Below are 20,465 nucleotides of genomic sequence, written 5' to 3' on the forward strand. Positions count from 1 at the left end.
GCAGGTCTTAGTGGTTAACTCCTTCTTTCTCTTTCACAACGACAGTGTCACCTAATGTCATGACGGCATCAATTGATAAGTCTGCGAAACGTCATGCAGTTACCCCTGGTGAGAGTGAGGAGGCAGTAATGAAGAGGCTTTCCGTGAGAATGATAATTTCATGCGCTGGCTTCTGTCGCAACTGAAATACACGAGTGCTGTTCTTCATTGTGTATGCGTATTACGGCGAAAGCCTACGCCTCAGCAAGCGCGTAATTTGACCGTCGGCGGCGTCGGCGCCAACACGAGTTATGCAAAACATCATCACCACGTGATGACGTCCCAATATGATGCCATCGTGGCATCACATGTAGCCAAAATTTGTGACTTCACTCTGACCAGCATTCAAGTGAAGACAGCCTAATCTCGACGGGCTTTGAGTGACGAAGCACGGCGCTGGTCGTTCCGTACAGATTGGCAGGACGCGTGGCACACTTCTGCTCGACCTCATTATGATGGCTCATACCCAACGCAGGGGATTGGACAAGTAGTGGACAAATTTTTTCCGCATTTCATTCGTGTTCTCACACTACCAGCACGCCTCTTGACGGCGAGATATCGCTGGCTTACATTGAGAAAAGAACTATCAGACCAAGTACTGATATTTTTCCAGATTATAAGCATCTTTTATTTCTATTTATCCAAGTAAAACATTATCGATGTTGTCATCACAAAATTACGTTCCCGCGTTCGCGCGCCTTTAATTTTCACTTGCACAGGTAACCTCTGGTGGCTTCCCCTTTGTGCGCCTTGTGCAATGAGGAGGAAACGATTTGTCACTTGTTTCTATCCTGTCGCAGTTTCGCGATTCCTAGAAAAAGAACACTAGTACCTCATCTTCGAAAACTGGGCCTGGAATTAACAGAACCAGTTATTCTTTCGTTTGGGGCCTCGGCATTGGGATACAGCCACCAGGATGTATGCTGAGCCATTGATGAATTTCTCATAGAGACTAAACCAATGCTTTGATAAATTCTGCCGGCTCTAAATATTTTATTATTGATAATTTGCACGCAAGAATAACATATATTTAACTATATCAGTCTGGCAGCGTTAATCTATAACGAGTTAGCGCAGCTTGCAGTAAGTCGTGCAACGCTGGGTCACAGCAGAGCTGATGGGCACCTAGCTGGTCCTGTCTTGGCTAGGCTTTCACCCTCTCCCTTCTCTCTTTCCCACCTCCTGCTATACTATGCTATACATGGCTATGTCTCCTCTAACCAAGGAATTTTCTTCGCCAAGAATTTCTCTCTCTCTATCTTTCTTTCGCCCTCTCTGTACTCGTTCTCTCGTCCATCAGAGCTATATTATCCCACGCCGGAGGAATGGGCGCACGTGTTTCGGGAGCGAAGCAGAAGACGACAATGAAGACGATAGCGCGTGCCGGTTCATAATGACGATAATTTGCTATCTACGACGCACGGCCAACCTCGAGCTTAACAGCTCTACTCTAAAACGAAATGTACAAATCCATCCACTACTTGGCCAATAACCTGTATTGGATATGAGCCGTCGTATTGAGGCCAAGAAAAATAAGAAGTGCGCTACGCGTCCTGCCAGCCTCATTAATCCATAAATACTTGTGTACAGTGCGGTTGGTATGGGCACCAGGTCATCGTGGCATATGTCTAAAGGAGATGGCTGATACTCTTGCGCGGTGGTCCCTAGATGGTCGTGTAATCTCCATTGTGCCTGGTACAGCTTTTATTACTGAATCTAGATTCCGTAAATATTCCTTGCTTCAACATTCCATGAACGTGAAATTACCATTTTAAGCATATATGGTCATCTTTTTCTTGTTTGGTATATTTGGTGCCCCACTCGCCAATTCGAAGTGTCTATTACAAAATTTCGATGACATAACTTGATTTTTATTTACATAGATATCAGAAAATACAGAAACCAGATTGCTCGATAAATATCTGAGGCGTCATGCATATAACAGCTCAGACCCAGTTGTGTCAGCATGCCCTCTGCGTCTCTCTCGAAAAAAGAGCTTGCTTTTTTTGCAAAACCATTGACTTTTATTGTGCTCTTACTTGTTAAGCTTTAACCTTTTAAAGGTCCTCTTTATTTTTTACCGTTTTACCTCTTGACGACCTCCGCTGTTAAGCCACAGATGTTCTTTTTCGTTAAACCCATGTTAATTTTACGTCACCGCTTTCACCCTGTCGATTTTGCCTTTGAGAGCATATTCATGAACTCTGTCAAAAACATTGTCTTGCATGGTATTAAATGCTTTTTGCTTCGTCGCCCAGTTTACGTGCGTAAGTTAACAACGCCTCTAATAGTAAGGAAAACGACAAAATAATGATGGCGGATCCCTCCGTCATAGGAATCGATATAACACGAGAGTCAAGCATGTCGTCACAGAAGTAGTTGAGTGTTTACAGGGCATTGGTATATGAGAGCTTGTACAATGTCTACTGTTGTTTGGCAGATATAGCACCGCTTGATGCGGACGCATTCACGTCGACGCCTAGTGGCACATCTCCGTACCGACGACTAACGCCCACGATCATGATTTAACCCTTGCTGTAGCTGAAGTTCTTAACATATACGTGGACACCGCATGTGGTGAATCCCACGCAAAGAGGCATCAGCAAGCACATAGTAAACACTGATACTCGATATTCACTCCTTCAAACCGTCGTGAAACGCGAAGAGAAACTCCACGCGTGTCGTGTATTCCCTCTAGCGTGGCCGTGAATTCGCACAGGACGAGCGGGGAACGCGGTGCGACAGCCAGGCGAGCGTCGGAGAGCTATTTTTCGATATGGATGGATGACATGAGCGACGCTTAGTCTAAAGTAGCAACCTCGCGGTGTGTTAAAGCGCTGACGAAATTACACTTCTATTGGAAACGCGCCGAATGGGACGGTCGTAGGAACGGCGCGCTTCTTTTTTGAGCCTGGTGGCACACATGTCACCACCCCGTTATAAAGGGAACGCTGGTGGCGCTATATGCTGGTTGATGCCATATTTGCGCGAGATTCACCATATGCGGTGTCCACGTATATGTTAAATCATGATCATGGGCGTTAGTCGTCGGTCGGGAGATTGCCACTAGGCGTCAACGTGAATGTGTCCACATCAAGCGGTGCTATATCTGCCAAACAACAGTAGACATTGTGCAAGCTCTCATGTACCAATGCATTATAAACAGTCAACTACTTCTTTGACGACACGTTTCACTTTCGTGTTATACCGATTCCTATGAGAAAGGGATCAGCCATCTTTCTCTTAGTTTTTTTTTGCCATCTGATGGCGTTCATTTTGCTGACGTATTTCCGTGACGGAAATACGTCATGAAAGTCTTGGTGGACCCCGGAAAAAAACACTTTCGTGTTAAAAAGAATAAGAAAAAAATCCGATAGCATAGCTGTCAAGCATGCGCTATTACCACGCCGTGAGCGAAGAAACTACATATGTGGTGTGCTTGTGTCGAAATAAAAATTAGTTAGAAGTAGCGTTCGGTGTGTCGGTCTTCTAGTCCCCGTCTTCGTGCGCTTACTGGTTTCAAGATGTCACTGTACCAACTAGCCGGACCCAGCATCTCATTCAGATTTTACAATTCCGCTCCTGTGCAGAATCGAATTCGAGCCTGCCAGGAAGGGGGCGACCATTCCCAATGCAAAGCCTAGATCCTTTGCATGGCTAGAGTAAGGGACCGTGCAAATTTTTATTCAGCGTGTCATCGTTTCTATCTGCGCATCCGTCTGAAGCTGCAGAGCGTCGAATTCGGCCCGCGCTTTGCGCATCAGCTCCGCGTTCGTCAGCAGGTCAAGCACGGTCAGTGCCAGCACCTTGGCCGTCCTCAGAGTCGGCGGCTGGGCTTCCTCGGATCCGGCCAGGGTTGCGAACTCGCGCGTGTGGTTCGCCGCTCCCCGCACGTGCCCGGACCCAACTGTGTACACGGCGTGCAATGTGGGCACGCGATGGGACACGTTGCCGCAGTCTGTGCAAGCGCCACTGACCGGTAGCTTTTTCACGTAGTCGTCGATGAAGGAAAGCCCTGCGTGTTCGAAAAACGGAGGCCATTGTTTTATTGCGATAGCAATCATATAGACACCCTCGATGGGCTTTTGCCGTTGCTGTCTCCATCATCTTTCGTATAAAGCCCAAATTCATAACATCACCGTGCGCATCGTATGTTCTATATGTTCTACCCGCTAGTAAAAGCTTGCGAGCGCTGGTGACCAAAGCGGCTGAGATGGAGATGAAATGAGCCGGCCGTCTCCGTCGCACAGAGTGCGCACGCGATAAGATCACGCCGCGTGCGAGGCCAGCTGTCGATTGCTCATCAAGCAGAGAGGAAACAACTTGCCCATATTTCGTAAGAGCATGAGGGAAATCCAGGGGAGGGAAGTGTGTGGCGGGGGGGGGGGGGGGGTCGCTCGAAGAGCGCGATAACTGGCGCGTGCGCTATCTCGAGCGACATCAGGAGACGGCTCGTAAACTTGGTGTGCTCTCAACGCTTCGCGTTTAGAGAACTGACAGCAGAAGAACAGCTGCGGTCCCTGGAGCGGCCGTATTCCCTTAAACCAGAGTTTTCGTGAGTTACGCGAGGTCGGATCCAGATACGTCAGCTGCAAGTCTAACTTAGTACAATATCCCAATTTGTTGCTATTGCATTCATTGTTTCACCCTTAAGCGAAACTGTTTTTTTTCCAGTTAGAACTGACTATACTGTTAATCACGTTACACTAATGTCGCAGTTATGTTCAGCCTGACGTCATCGCTACAATATTTGTGACTCGAAAGAAAAAGACTTAATATGGTTCAGCGGTGTTTAACTGCAACAGTTGCTTGCTCTCTCCACATTTCCTTCATTTATGTAGGGCGTGGGGCCTTTCTGAAACCACCTTTTGTTTCAATGAAATGGTTTTGTGACACCTTTTTCCACCGTTGATTTTCCTTACCCTCATTCCGCAGCACAGGGTAGCCAGCCGAATCTAGAACTGGCTAAGCTTCTTGTCATTTTGTCTACTTCTCCCTTCTTTCCTTCCTTTCTGGTCCACTGAAGTATTTGCATATTCCATTATACTAATATCTTACGTTCGTCTGGATGACGCTGGACTCTTCTTCCGTCGTTTCATAGGTACCAGTCAGCTGCGTTCAGTGGATTCTTTTTTGCATAACTGCCTCCATGTAACAAAGAACAATGTTGTTTTAGTCTCGGATCAATAAAAATGCTCTTATTTGGAGAAACTACAAAACAAAAATGGCCGCTGATAATACTTCTTTCGAAAGTCGGACATTTCCTTTAAATATAACTTCTCGATGGCAGTGAGCACTGTTGGCTGATAAATTCACAGTTCTCTTTAAAAAAAAAACACTGTTGATTAGTTTAAGACTTCGCCAGTTCTCCTGTTTACGGCACGACCTTAGTAATTCCTGCCGTACTAAATGCGTACGGACGTGGTTTTCTCGCTCCAAGGCATTCGTTTCTTCCGCCACTTCATTAATTGTGTCACTTTAATGCTTAAATATGCTTCAAAATACACCACGGCTCCCCTAGGGGGAGCTAGGTGTTTTTTACCCGTGCAGACTTCGCAAAATCAAGGATGTGTGCCATTTACAGCTCGGCTGCTAAAAAGCACCCTATAGCTTTACGGGCATCCGTCCCGCATGGACATCGTGGATATGACGTTAAGTGGCGCATTGTGTACAGAGGGTAGTTGTATAAAGAAACTCGGCTGAAGTACACGCCGTCATACGTAACGCGTTTCGACTGAGGCAGTGCAGTTTGGATGCACGGTGACGGAGGCTATACGGTGTCTAAATGCAAGTCGCATTAAGGTCCACAGTAATCTTGATAATATTTCTGTTGGAAGTTTTCAGATTCTCAGAGACACGAGGATTTAATAAAATTTGGGCAGCTACGAACTAATGCTGTGAAGACTGAGGAAGCAACAGAGCTGTTGGCGTTGCCCTTCTCTTTTCCCTCCTCCTCAGCATCACTTCCCTTTCTCACCCCTTGCTGTACTATACTATACTATACTATACTATACTATACTATACTATACTATACTATACTATAGTACACTATACTTTACTATACAAGACTGTTTTGCTTTACCCACTTTCCTCCTCCTTTCTCCCTCATCACCCTCACTTTCCTTTCCCTTTCGTTGTGAGCGTACTTACTGAGTGTTCGCGCTATGCTTCATCGTTCGCGTGCACTTTTCACCTAGGTGGTGCCTTGCCTTACCGAGAGAGTGGCCGTGCTTCCGGTAGGACGCGGCGATGGCGCCGTTCTGGATAACGTCCATGTAAAAGGCCTCCCTTCGGATGCTCACCGCGCAGCCAGTGGCCTCGGCCGCGCCCCTGAAGCAGGCCTCCACCCGGTCCCGGAGAGACAGCAGCTCCGAGTTAGAATCGGAGCGCACGCAGAATTGGAGATCTGTTTTTTCCGGAATGATGCTGGCGTACCTGCCGCCTTCCGTGATGACACCTGCGGGAACACAGGTTAAAAAAATATGCGGTAGTAATAACTTTTGCCCTGCACTTAGCGTCATTGGATACAGATACTAGGTAGCGGTACGCCACGTGCCCGACTTCTCCATCTCCTCTAATCATACTAAGTGAAGACCGCACCCCATTTTTGTTTCCTCATAAGGCTGTACCTCATTTCAACCGGCGTGAAAGAAGAAATAGTTGCGAGTTTTTTGTCGTACCATACCTTTATTGTCGATACTCTATCGGAAACTGTATTCTATGCAGTAGTTTGCCATCCACATATTATATGCTGACAACACTGAAACGTGAAAATACACATACTTTGCAACTTTCCGGGCCGCTTTTGATCAATGTGTCTTTCGAGCGATGTTAGACCAAACATCGGGACGCAAAGTGTACGGCAAATTGTACCATAGCACAAGAGCCTGGGTCTGAGGAAGTAGGTGCGGCAACAATTTTTAAGGCAGGTCTAGCACGCAAACAAAACGGACAGCGAAAAAAAGACATAGAGATCGTTACTTGCAGCTAAATTTATTTCGCAGGAAATCCTCACGTACATACACTCAAAATTCAAGTCACCGCGCATGCGTCACAAACAGTTATAGTTAAAAGCTTATTTGTGCCATCGAACTTTGAGATGATGCCCTACTGTGCACTGTGAACCGACTCGCGTCAGCATGACACTATGAAAGTAAAATAAAACATGACCATTAAAAAAAATTCTACTGGAAAGGGAACGACCTCAGAAGAAAAAAAAACGTGGTATTATGGAAACGGTAAACAAGAGTACAATTGGACACTTAAAATGCTACACAAGCGAGGCATCAGAGCTTGCGCAGTTGTAGATAGTAAGGAAGGAGGAAAGAAGGAGACTGGGGAAACAAAGATGAGTAGTGAGAGAATAGTGCGTTCTTCAATACTTAGTGTTGCACATAAGTTCTCATCTGGACAGGTACACGGAAGGGGCGCTGACGCAACTTGGGTAAAGCTCATTAATGCACGATGCTGGATGGAAACAACTTTATTGAGAGGTAAGGCAGGTTTTAGAGATCCGGGCTCATGTCTCCCACGACGGGACTGAGACCTTGTCACAACGCCGGTGGAGGCCCGAAGTTGGCATGCTTCGAATATATTACGGGCGGGCAAATCTTCATATTCCGATTAGGACAGCCTGGTCTATAACATGGGAAGATCCACCCATGGCGCCATGCAACGCCATACTGCTGCCCCATTTGAAGTTTAGGTTGGCGTGTTTACGTATGCGGCCTTTGATGGATCGGCGAGTCTAGCTGAAGTAAACACGTCCGCAAGAAAGAACTAAGGTATTTGTAAGCGACACCCCACTATCATGCCAAAAAACGTGTGACGTGTCTATTACTGCCGGCATTAAGCCGTTCGCCACTCATGCGCTTCAACATGCGCTTTCATTCATGCGCTTCCACAAACTACCAAGTTTGTCGGGGGCCAAAAACACAGCCCCAACACCAGCGTATCCCGCAGTCTTCTTGACGCGATGTGAAACTTGGTGCACATATGGGATGACGGCGGTTTTTGTCGTGTCGCTTTTCTTCGATGGCACAGCATTGCACCGCTGTTCCCAGTACCCAATTCATTTTCATTGTGTTGCGCGTAAATGGTGCACTGCGCTGCCCACTTTGACGCGTCTGTGTGTGTGTAGTGCGTGCATGTAAACTTTCCTAATGTCCAAGAAAATTCTGGACAGAGAAGTGTGCCTTGGCCACTTCAAGCCTTGAGTTGATCGACTGAAGTTGTCTTACTTAACTCCTGTCGTAAACGCGCTCACGGAAACTCAGTGAACACCTTGGGCATATTCACTTCGGGCGTTGTTTTGTCCGGACTTGAGTAAGCAAAGTCGTGGCTTCCAGCTGAGACGCATTTCTGAATGCGGGCGTACGTTTCTGCACCTCTACGTGCGGTGCAAGAAGTTTGTACGTGTAAGACATTTCATCTTCCCATCGTTTGAAGTGGCTTCTAACCGCCACTGTGGTGGCCATGTATTACGGCGCTCGGCTGCTGACCCGAACGTCGCTGGTACGATCCCGGTCATGGCAGTCGCATTTCGCTTAAGGCGAAATGCTAGAGGCCCGTGTGATTTCAGCGCATGTCCAAGAACCCCACAACCGCCACGTTACCCGGAACCCGGATAGCGGCGACACTCATAGCCTGAGTCGCTTTCGAAGGGTAAAACGATAAACGAGCTAGCGTTTAGAACCATGGCTTTTTGTTCGTGGACTGTCCTTGAAAGTTCTGCTGGCATCCACAGCTGTTTTTATTGCCGACGGTCCTTGACACTTTTGTTTGCTCGTGGCAGCTGGCAGACTCTTCGCGAAACTCAAGACATTGCGAGGGTCAACCATCTAGCTTCGTTTGTATTGTCGCTGTTGGCATCGGCGTTGTCATGCTACCCTGCTTAACGACGACGCATGCTCGGAATTGTGGAGGATTAGAATTCATCCGGGAACGTGGCGTACGCTTTGCTCCAGGAGCGAAGAAACCTCAATGTGTTCTCTGCTTTAGCTTTGCACAAATAGCTCTGCTGGAGGCAAAGCAGAGCACTCGCCTACACTGCTCAAGATATTGGCAGTGCACGCAAACAGAGCGTTTCTGCTACGCCAATTTCTACACAGTGCACTGTTGTGAACTAGGAGCTAAATTTGTGTAATTTTTGACGATCATACGCTGTAACAGTCTCGTCTAATGAGGTGCAACACCTGTTACGCCCATAGGCATGCGCACGGGGGGGGGGCAGGGGGGGGGGGCGGCCGCCCCCCTATTCACCTAAGAGGGGGGCGCAAAGTCAGCCCCACACATTGACATAATAGGGAGAGGGGGTGCTGCGACTCGGGGGGAGGGCAATGTCAGCGCCATTCATTGACATAATGGAGAGGGGGGGGTCGCTGCGACGAAACTTCGCCCCCCCCCCCCTGAAGGGGAACCCTGCACACGCCTGTGGTTACGCCGCTGTTACGCTCTTCATCACGCCAGCGATATGAGACGCCTCCAACATAAGACTAAAATTTACTATATTTTTCAGTGTTTCGTCTTCGGTCCACAACAATAAACGCTAATATCTGAGGCATGAAATGTCTAGCTATGAGCGAAAAGCACTAATATAGCTTCCTGCATTTTTTCCGCCCGTGGTAGCAATATCCCTAACGTAAAAGGAAATTTAAGACGAAGAAATGAATGAATGAGAAATGTAAATTAAAAATTCGATTACATGTGTGATGTGGTAGTTGCGCTGAACGACTGAAAACCAGAGGTCGTACCTTGAATCCACGAAGATGGCTTGCACTGCTGGCGGAGAAGACCAATGTTGACGAAGGAAGCAATGGCGGCATCCAGGGCGTTTACGCCTTCCCATGGGTAAGCTGCCGCGTGAGCAGGCTTGCCCTTGAAGCACACTTCGAGCTGCAAAATGGTGAACGTAAGCTTCGGTTAGATAGGCACGTCGCGATCAGCTTCGAGTTAAAAGGGTTGCAGCTTGGGCTAGTTGGTACTCTCTACTTGAGCAGTGGTGTAGTGCAGCTGACAGCTAGCGCTTGTCCATACTGGCACACTATAAGCAGTAACGTGAAGAACACCCACCACCACACAAACAACTAGACAGATCTCAAGAAACAGATTGGAGAAGATTGCAAACCAGAACTTTCCCAAACCCAGTACACTTCAACAGGGTACATTCCAGACAATACCCAGAAGCGAGCTGTATGCTCTGCACGCAGGAGCACGCAGATATGGCACACATCTTATGGAAATGCACACAGATCAGGACAATATACAGAGACGACAACATAGGACCGGACGTTCTCGAGGAGCGATGACTAAGCGCTCTGACTAGCTCAGACCAGAACAACTGTGGGCAATCCAGCGGGCCCGGGCAGTGGTGGAAAGGTTATGCCTCACCGCGCATAATGTCCGGTTGGCCTGAGCCCGGGCCGGCAACCTTGCAGGTGTTTTTTTTTTCTTAATAAAGTTTTTTTCCTTCCGTCCGTCCGTCGGTGTCACTCGTCCATTGTCCCATTTTGCGTCACACTACTACTCGATTTAAAAGTTGATACAAATGCATTCTTGACACAGCGCTAAAAAACAGAAACGCTGCATCAAACATGCGTTTCTACCAACTAGCCCAACTGTCTATCCTGTTAAAAGCGAATCATGGCCAGCACGATCTTGTCCCGTTTACCTGAATATTGTCAAACCGTTTTGCCGAAGTGGTCTCGAGGCCCAAACTCGCGGTGGCCATCACATGAATCCGGCCACTCGATTCCATGACGCTATCGTGTAAAATATTTCTTAACGTTTTTCAGGGCTTTACCCCGGAAAGTCCGGCATGTGTCAATGATTTATAGCAGGAATGTCGGGCCGGAGAGCTTGAAAGAAAGCCTACATTGTGAGTTCTTGGACAACCGTCGACGTAAGTTGCATCTGAAGTTCTTTCACTCTGTTCGTCATTGTCACGGAAATGCACCTCCCTGTATGATTCAGACGACGTAGATACCATGTTCAAGGTACGAGAGATGGCACCAAAAAACTGATGTGCTTCGACTGTCTAACTTTTCTGGAACAGCCGCTCGCGGCGGGAAAACAAAGCAGAGCGCGATGATTGCTGGTCATCTGTTCATCCGCTCATCTGTTCGTGCGTGCGCGTCTATTTTTGTTTCTATACGAGCGTGTGTACGGCACATCACAACAGGCTTTACGACTTCAAGCCGTTATCTGTATCATACGTTCCACGTGTCGTAAAAGTAGACGCGTGGAGGGAGTGGCAACAGTGCACGAAAAGCGTCGCCCATTCCGCCTTATTTTCATAACCGCCGCCCGTGTGTCTATCGAATTGTGGTTTAAGGCTATTCGCCACGCGTTCGCGTGTTCCCTTTTATAATGTTCACAAGAGTACACGCCGTTATCAGTCTTGATATGACCCTTGAGAATCTGAAATAATAATTTTATTCTGTTCCTGTGTCGCCTAAGGTCGCCTAAGTTTTAATAATACCAAGTTACATAAACTTAACATTTCAGTAACTGAGTCCGACTTTTTGTATCGATAACATATGAATCGCGCTTACAGCGCTTGAAATATTTATTGCTTAGCGAGAGAACTTTTCCATGGGGACCGTAAACTGCGACAGCGTATTCTACAGCAGGAAGAATAGAAATTTTGTATGCCATTAGCTTGACGTCTTTGCTTGCGTTTCGTAATTTTACTCAAAGAAAGCACAGATTTTTTACCATGCAAAGCACACATTTTCAGTCTGGCTGCAGCAGTTCGCGTGATCAGCTATCAAAACACCGAGATAGCTAAAACTACAACATGACACTGGAGGGAAACAACCTCTTCCTTTTGGGTAATGTGAGCAAAGGTGGTTCAGGCCTAGTTAATTTCTATATCCCATTTTTGACGCCGTGTACGAAGGCCTCAGAGCACTCGTTAATTTTAATCTAAGCATCCTCACAGGTAACTGGAGCATAAAGTACGGAGTGATCTGCAAAAGCTTCAACACAGCTGGAGGCTGAACAACTCTGAGGGCATCATTAACATAAAGAAAAAAAGACAATAAAAATGTACAACACAACAAAAGGTGTACAGGTCATCCTGAACTAAATAAACGAATATTCTGGAACAAACTCCTGGTCAGAATTTCTGCAAAAAGTGTTATGCACGCCCGGCTTGCAGTGAAACCCCGTCATGCGGGCTCTCCATATAGGTAATGCAGGGTGGCCAGCACCGTAAATTTGTATTTAGTGATGTCACAGTTCGTGATGTTGAGCAACATTATGCCGTATGAATCTATTTAGACACGCTTATCATTCCGAATGTCCGCGCCCCAAGAATATACCCTCCTGTCAGTTATAAAGAAACACAGGAAAACTTCATGGTTCATCATCGATACAGGTCAACACATCCTCAGACGAGAACAAAACTAGAGAAAGACTGGCATAGGCGCTGACCTTGAACTGGAAAGTTTTATTACCAATGCAGGAAGAGTACTTTTTGTATCTGTAATAAAGATTCTCAATTGAAATTGAGTGCTTGTTCACTTCCTTTTCTTTTGTTCTGTTAACGAGCCGCGCTGCATCCAATGCAAAAAATCACAGCATATCCACGGGGTGAATGATGATGAGTGGGGCGAAGCTCCAGAGGGAATCATCGGTAAACAGTAAAACTCCTCCGTGAAATTCGCCCAGTACATCATATAAAGAGTGTGAAACAGCGTGTATACATATATAAACATCAAACTTTTATTGTACTGTTGGTTTACGTAGTCCCTTCATTATCAACCCTTTGTGATCGGTGAAATGAAAGGAAAGTGTCCGCTCCCGAGCGAAAGAGAAAGCGCGCCAAGAGCGACCGCGTTCCCCGCTCGACCTGTGATCAAACTTTTATGTACTGTTGGTTTACCTAGTCCCTTCATTATCAACCCTTTGTGATCGGTGAAATGAAAGGAAAGTGTCCGCTCCCGAGCGAAAGAGAAAGCGCGCCAAGAGCGACCGCGTTCCCCGCTCGACCTGTGATCAAACTTTTATTGTACTGTTGGTTTACCTAGTCCCTTCATTATCAACCCTTTGTGATCGGTGAAATGCAAGGAAAGTGTCCGCTCCCGAGCGAAAGAGAAAGCGCGCCAAGAGCGACCGCGTTCCCCGCGACCTGTGATCAAACTTTTATTGTACTGTTGGTTTACGTAGTCCCTTCATTATCAACCCTTGTGATCGGTGAAATGAAAGGAAAGTGTCCGCTCCCGAGCGAAAGAGAAAGCGCGCCAAGAGCGACCGCGTTCCCCGCTCGACCTGTGATCAAACTTTTATTGTACTGTTGGTTTACCTAGTCCCTTCATTATCAACCCTTTGTGATCGGTGAAATGAAAGGAAAGTGTCCGCTCCCGAGCGAAAGAGAAAGCGCGCCAAGAGCGACCGCGTTCCCCGCTCGACCTGTGATCAAACGTTTATTGTACTGTTGGTTTACCTAGTCCCTTCATTATCAACCCTTTGTGATCGGTGAAATGCAAGGAAAGTGTCCGCTCCCGAGCGAAAGAGAAAGCGCGCCAAGAGCGACCGCGTTCCCCTCGACCTGTGATCAAACTTTTATTGTACTGTTGGTTTACCTAGTCCCTTCATTATCAACCCTTTGTGATCGGTGAAATGAAAGGAAAGTGTCCGCTCCCGAGCGAAAGAGAAAGCGCGCCAAGAGCGACCGCGTTCCCCGCTCGACCTGTGATCAAACTTTTATTGTACTGTTGGTTTACCTAGTCCCTTCATTATCAACCCTTTGTGATCGGTGAAATGCAAGGAAAGTGACCGCTCCCGAGCGAAAGAGAAAGCGCGCCAAGAGCGACCGCGTTCCCCGCTCGACCTGTGATCAAACTTTTATTGTACTGTTGGTTTACCTAGTCCCTTCATTATCAACCCTTTGTGATCGGTGAAATGAAAGTGTCCGCTCCCGAGCGAAAGAGAAAGCGCGCCAAGAGCGACCGCGTTCCCCGCTCGACCTGTGATCAAACTTTTATTGTACTGTTGGTTTACCTAGTCCCTTCATTATCAACCCTTTGTGATCGGTGAAATGCAAGGAAAGTGTCCGCTCCCGAGCGAAAGAGAAAGCGCGCCAAGAGCGACCGCGTTCCCCGCTCGACCTGTGAGAAATAACGGCAAGGATAGAGGAAAGACACGACGCGAGGTCGGTAATATGCCCTACGAAAGCCAACGGAACGCGATCGTGCAAGTGCTCCGGCTTCGCATCGCCTCATGGTCCCATTTAGCGTCCCAAAACCAAACATCTTGCTCAAGGTGTGCTTTGCGTTTTTCGTAGAAATAATTTCTTTATCATGCACATTAAGACGAAAAGTTGAAAGCTCACTAGAGTATATCGCCCGCAAAGTATGTCTTTTAGTGCGATTTAACTCTCGTACGGCAGGGTCCTCGCGCCGTTGCCGATCGGCGCTCACCCGTTGCCGATACACCTCGCCCGTTGCCGATCGGGCGAGGTGGCTACATACTACTACTACTACTACTACTACTACTACTACTACTACTACTACTACTACTACTACTACTACTGCTACTACTACTGCAGAGGAGGGAACGACCCCCCTCTAAGGAGCTTCGGCCCTAAAACGAAGTAGCCCACAGTTTGACGTCAGTAAAGTGTAATACTCAGCTGCCTACTAGCAGTGTCAACTTTGTATGGAGAGCGAAATCACGTGCTCGTATACGCCTGGCGTAATGCGACGCTACAGCTCACCGCTTGCGACGCTGAGAAAAGAGGCGTGACGATATCGGCTGGCGACGGGTGCGACATGATGGCCACGTCGATGCCCTCCAGCGCACCCTGGTCGATGAGCAACTGCTTGCCGCCTTTGCCTTCCTCACCTGGCGTGCCTAGGACCACCAGCTGCAGAACGGGTAGCGGAAAGAAAGACGGCGTGTTTGCAAGAAACGCGCAAGAGTGAGGACGACAAAATTGTCTGGCTGCACAGTCTTGGCTAACACTCTTGGAATAGCATGGCTAACCCATACAGGAACGACACAGGGGTCGTCTTCAAAATTGATTTGGAACCGATTACATAAAATTATTAGGCTGGTTATAACGAATGACGCAGGCGTTGCTACATGTAAATGCAATAAGACTGCAATAGGTATTGGTGTGGTGTGCGCAAATTTTTTCACTATGCTTGTAAATGGTTGTAAGGCATTGCCGCTAGCTCTTCGTGAAGATTTACACCGCTCATTTTAGTAGAGACCCATGCACGTTCACGAGGAAAAACACTCATAAAGTGTCTTTCGATTTCAGTGAGGTCACACGAAAATCTCCGAGAAAACGAGAAAGGGCGTGGCTGGGTGACGCTGCGATACGGATGCTCCCTAACAGGTGTGGCGACAAAAGATGAGATGAACACACACCTCAATCACTGGACAGAGATGTAATCAAGGATATGCTTAATTTTTTGCTCTTGAAATAAGAGCGGCCGCGTCGTAGTCAAAATTTCTCTTTTTCGTTTTAGTTTTATTGTACTTTTTATATGTCAGCTTCTTTTGTCTGAATAGGAGGATATTCATAATGCTTGGTGCTCCGGCAACACACTGAGCGCGTCCGCCATTTTCTTTCTGGTCGCCGTCGCGGAATCGTCTGCTAGCGTCTCCAAAGGAGAGGCCACGGAGAGGCTGAGCTGCAGTCGTTGCCGAAGCTTTCGGACCAAGAAAATGTGGCCGTTTCTTACGTCATGCACGCGTTGATCATCCTGCAAACATTAGTATAGCCAGAACTGCTACTGTTAATGCGGATAGCGGTAGCGTGCAAAATGCGGTTATGGTGGGCCATATGATGTGTATAGGCGCATACGCACCCTGCCACGTATGTCCTTGGACGTCTTCATTGCCTCCTGCACAGCGAGAGCTGCGCCCACCGATGCTTCGGCAATCAGGTTGTGCCCACAGCCATGACCGATTTCTGGAAGGGCGTCGTACTCGCAGAGCAACGCCACGCACGGCCCTGTGAAGTGTTTGAAACGCAACAAATATGAAAATTCTAAGATGTTTTGAATAAGAAGAATTTTATCTCTTCACATATTAGCCATTACGTGTAGAGGACAAGCGTAACTAGTAGTGTCTTATTGAAGCGTATTAGAAGGCATAAGCGCCCATCGCTGAGAATGATCCACAGTCACTATCGGCGTGAACCCACCCTCAAGCCGCCAGCCTTTTTAACTCAAACGTATTATATGCTGGGCTGAATACTGAAGCCGCTGACATCATCCCAGTCACGGAAATGACGTTAGCAAAAGAGTTTCGGTAATATGGGATATCATTGGCGCGACACATCTCAATTCCCTTGCGGATTAAAATTTCAGTCTCTCAATTCACTACCGGTGTTCACATCCGGTGTCTTAAGTCACTTCTGGTTTCCGCTTCACTTGATGTTGCAGTATAGCTAAGGAGTGACCCTTAGACAAGCCTGATCAAACATGATTGCCGAAATCGTTGACATAGTGTGCATCGCAACCCGTAGCCTACAGTGAGTGCAACGAGCCCAAGAAGACACGTCGCGTTCTGCACGTCGGAGCATTGGGCGAAGGATGAAACTGCGAACGATCTTCTATCAATGTAGGTTTCAATAGGGTGCGCTGGATCCGCTTTCAATTTTTGTGAGAGCGGACACTGGTTTTTACAGAGAGTTGTTTCACTGATATTCAACTGTTTGATAGCAAAAGAGAGATACGGCAGCACCCATGGATAGAATCGAGCGCATCCACCACGAGGACTCCCTGGCTTCCGCTTTCTGCTGTGCATCGCAAGAGTACGGGTTCGACTACCGGTGCCGGGTGCAGGCGACATATCCAGCAACAAAATGCTATGCCATTCATTCAATTAAATTTAGGCGCGCGTTTGAGGAATACTTTCCTCAGTCCGGCGGTCGCCCGCACTTCATCCCGGAAATCTCTGGCGCGTGCCCGACATGTCAGATCCTCGCCGACACCTTTCACGTAGCGGCTTCGTATCCTGCAACTCCTCTCTCTTTCTCATCCCCCTTCCCCATTCCAACTAGAGAGGCTTGGGAGGAGTACCTGCTCGGCTGCTCTATCTTGGATGCGCAACGCTTCTTGGTGGCGCGTGCCCGGGCAGCGGCCATCTCCAGTGGCGTTCCGGACTAGGGACTGCCACTCAGGCACACAGCAGCTCTCTTGTGGGTTTCTTGAATAAAATGTTTACCCCCACTATGTGTTAAAAACGTGCCAGGCACTCTACCATGGCGTTAAATATGACGTATATATAGTTATGGGCGCTAATAACTGCCGTACATAGTTCTTCTGACAAACACGCCATAATTCACCACTTACCTTTTCGTTATTCTGTGCTTTCACATCAATTAAAGGTATAACGTGGCGTTGCTGAGGCTCGGCTTTGAGTGCCGTGCGTGGTTTAGTCGATTGATTCGTTGTGTTTAAAGCTGAAGAACGACAGTTATACTAGGCTTAGTCGAGAAGATTGGGTTTGTTTGAGAATGTTAGTTGCCGCTACATGTCTGTACGGGATCGCTTTTGCATTTGCCTCGCCCCCTTTTCTTCAACAACTCGTGTGCTCAGCAGCAGAAATTTCTTGAACGCGAACGTGAACCACGGCGTTATGTTACACTTCACGCGATGCGTGCACTTCTTTACTCCAAGATAGCTCAAGCTCATGAAAAGCAAAGCAGGGCAGGATATAGTGACATGAAGAGCATCACCCATACATAAGGTACACTGGCGAGCCTCGGTCAGGCCCGGGAGCCGCTGTGACCCTCAGGGCTCTGGAAGAGGGGCCTCGCCCGCTGTAATCCACTTACATATTCGTTTCATTAAAGTTTATTCGTTTTCTTGTAATCAACAATAAAGTTCTTCCCTCCATCCATTCTTGTAATCACATCTTATGCTACTACTTTGCATGTTATATTGACACTTTCTCTCAAACAAGTCCAGAGGTGTTCGTTTCCAGTATCAACATAACGCCAAGTACTGGGTTCACTCCTTCGACTGTTTTCGACAATGTTTTGCATTAACTCTATTTGTCAAGATGCCAGATACAGTACCTTCGAAAGCCGAAGTACGCAGAACACGAAATGGTTTTAGCCAAATGTGAAGCGCATCCATATATTTGTCGTATTAATTTCACAGCCTTGAGAAAGCTCGGTGAACATTTAAAAATGTGTTTCTGCGCCCTTGAAACCTTTTCAGTAAATATTTAAACAATAGTGAGGTTGCAAGAAAATCTGTGTAATTAAATTTCTAGTGTGTAGAATTAATGGGCACATCAGCGGAAGGGTTTGTTCAAGGCAAGTTGGTACATGCTACTTCGAAAGAAAAAAAAACGGGAACACTAGACTCAACAAGAGAATCACACGCAAACGCTGACTGCACTCGTGTGCTTTACTTGTCGAGTCGTTCTCGCGCTGTTTTTGACTTCGACATAAGGGGGCCTGACGCCAAAACAAAAAAAAATCCTTGTTCAAACTATGTGTCAGTCAATCACACAGTCATTCAGTCTGTCAATTCGCAACTCACCGTCTGATCCCGCTGGAGCGTCGAATTCCGCCCTGAAGGCAGTCTCCAAGCAGTACTCCCGCTGTACGGTAAAACCTTTCTGTTCCAGGAACTCGCACAGCTTGTCGTGGGCTTTCACTTCTTCCAAGGCCAACTCGGGGTTCTCGAACAAGAAGCGACTCAGCTCCCAGAGTTCTTTGGAGTGGTCCTCCACCATTTTGTTCACCATGAGCGAGAAATCAGCGGCGGCCATGTCCAAACATATAGGCAATAACGACTGGCAAAGTCTCGAGTTCAGGTTTCTGAATCGGTTGTTCGATAGCACTTACGACCGTATGCTAATCGGACGCACTGGTTGTGATCTGCGCACAAAAGCTATACACACCTTTTTGTAGTATACTTTTTTTTGCGCTTTAGTCAGGCTGAGTTAACAACGAGCAATGAAACAAAAAGTTTGTGCCTGTGACCTCTGCGAATTCCTGTTTTTGTGACAGTCAGTTTCCTGGCACATGTGGTGGATCTTATGAGGCCGGTTTTTGATTGCACAAAATAAAATTAAAAAATAAACTCGCCGAAAGATTATTGTCTGCTTTCTTTTGCCTCTGCACCCGTAAACCGAACATACAGCTGTTGTCTAATGGCAAGTCCTAAGCGCCAGTGTTTAATCGACAAGCGAGTTTTACGAAAAGGCGTCGAAAGCAGGATGAGGTCGCAATTTATTCAAACGCGCCGGAAGGGTACGAGACACCGTAATTGGGACAAGCATTAGCTCCATATCTGAGGCGCGTGCTTGTGGGCACACCGATCTCTATGATTTGTGGAGTCAGAGTGTGCGAGTAACGCACGGACTGTTTATGATAAACACCGTGGTTACAGGCTCCGGACTCATTTCGACGTGTCCTGTAGCGATCCTCCCAAAGCGTGGAAGAGTAGCCTTTTATTCGACCCTCGTCGCAATGAAACGGTTTGTCTCGGTAGCCGTACCTACGACCTAGCAGTAAGCAGCAAAACGTGGTCGCACATTTCGCAACCGCAGCAGCAACGATGGCTGAACTGAAAAACTCAGAAGACGTAACTTGAAAGACAAAACGGAACGAAATGCTTACAGCGAGTTAGGCAGGGCTTTGCAGTTTCTACCACGATCACATCTGTGCGGCAGATTAACTTTTAAAAGTGTACATTTAAATATAGGCAACTTTAGAAATATTGCCGATTAGAATATAACACAACGTTCGCGAGATTGAACGTGATCATTTCATGCCGAAAAATTGTTAAATGAATTGCCAGTCTATATACAACGGTGCATTGTATATGGCTTTTATTTATTTATTTATTTATTTATTTATTTATTTATTTATTTATTTATTTATTTATTTATTTATTCAAAATGCTTTACAGGCCCATTGAAGGGCATTGGGTAAGGGGGCATCAGTATTTACAAAACAACAATAAAGAGAAATACAGACATAAAGCAAAAAAAAGAAGAAAGAAAGGAAAAACAGAGACAATACAAATATTAGAAACAACGTTATACTATGCTAGAGTGCAACGAAATCAGGTTATCACGGAAAGGTTCACGATTAGGGATGGATACAATGTGATCTCTAAGACCGTTCCAATATGAAATGACTCTAGGTTGTGATGATCAGTTAAATGCCTGCGTGTGACCATGAATGCACATGAAACTACGTGCGTTGTGAATGCGTTGTAGCTGGGAATAGAGCACAACGGATGCTGTCATGAGAACTTTATAATGCCACTTTGTGCTGCCTTTGACCAGACCGGCCAGACCAGCGAACCTAGCGTCATCCGGTGAAAAACTGTAATAGATTCGAGCGAAAAGTAGAGCAGTCTCGTTGCCATAACAACTTCCATAGAACAGGCACGATGCTTTCGGCCTTCTCAGCGGCACCGGCGTCTTACGTTAATACTTTT

General features: G+C 46.9%; 1 protein-coding gene across 1 annotated transcript; it reads right to left on the minus strand.

The window, feature by feature from the left end:
- Positions 1–3,702: 3,702 nt before the first annotated feature.
- On the minus strand, positions 3,703–19,306 carry LOC119377513 (peptidase M20 domain-containing protein 2). The gene is made up of 6 exons (XM_037646943.2): positions 18,552–19,306; positions 15,861–16,006; positions 14,759–14,908; positions 9,792–9,933; positions 6,254–6,496; positions 3,703–4,054 (listed from the first exon to the last, which is right to left on the minus strand). The coding sequence occupies exons 1-6, from the start codon at positions 18,781–18,783 to the stop codon at positions 3,726–3,728; spliced, it is 1,242 nt and encodes a 413-aa protein (XP_037502871.1). The 5' UTR covers positions 18,784–19,306; the 3' UTR covers positions 3,703–3,725.
- Between the last annotated feature and the right edge of the window lie 1,159 nt (positions 19,307–20,465).

The sequence above is a fragment of the Rhipicephalus sanguineus genome, unplaced genomic scaffold (genome assembly GCF_013339695.2).
Source record: "Rhipicephalus sanguineus isolate Rsan-2018 unplaced genomic scaffold, BIME_Rsan_1.4 Seq484, whole genome shotgun sequence".
Taxonomy (NCBI): domain Eukaryota; kingdom Metazoa; phylum Arthropoda; class Arachnida; order Ixodida; family Ixodidae; genus Rhipicephalus; species Rhipicephalus sanguineus.

What these genes read in the sequence shown, in the direction of transcription:
- LOC119377513 (XM_037646943.2), bottom strand. Translation starts at nt 18,783, where the DNA reads ATGGCCGCCGCTGATTTCTCGCTCATGGTGAACAAAATGGTGGAGGAC. An exon ending in CGCTCCAGCGGGATCAGACG is followed by an intron (nt 16,007 to 18,551) that starts GTGAGTTGCGAA and finishes AACACTTCACAG; the next exon opens with GGCCGTGCGTGGCGTTGCTC. An exon ending in GCCATCTTCGTGGATTCAAG is followed by an intron (nt 6,497 to 9,791) that starts GTACGACCTCTG and finishes GTGTTCCCGCAG; the next exon opens with GTGTCATCACGGAAGGCGGC.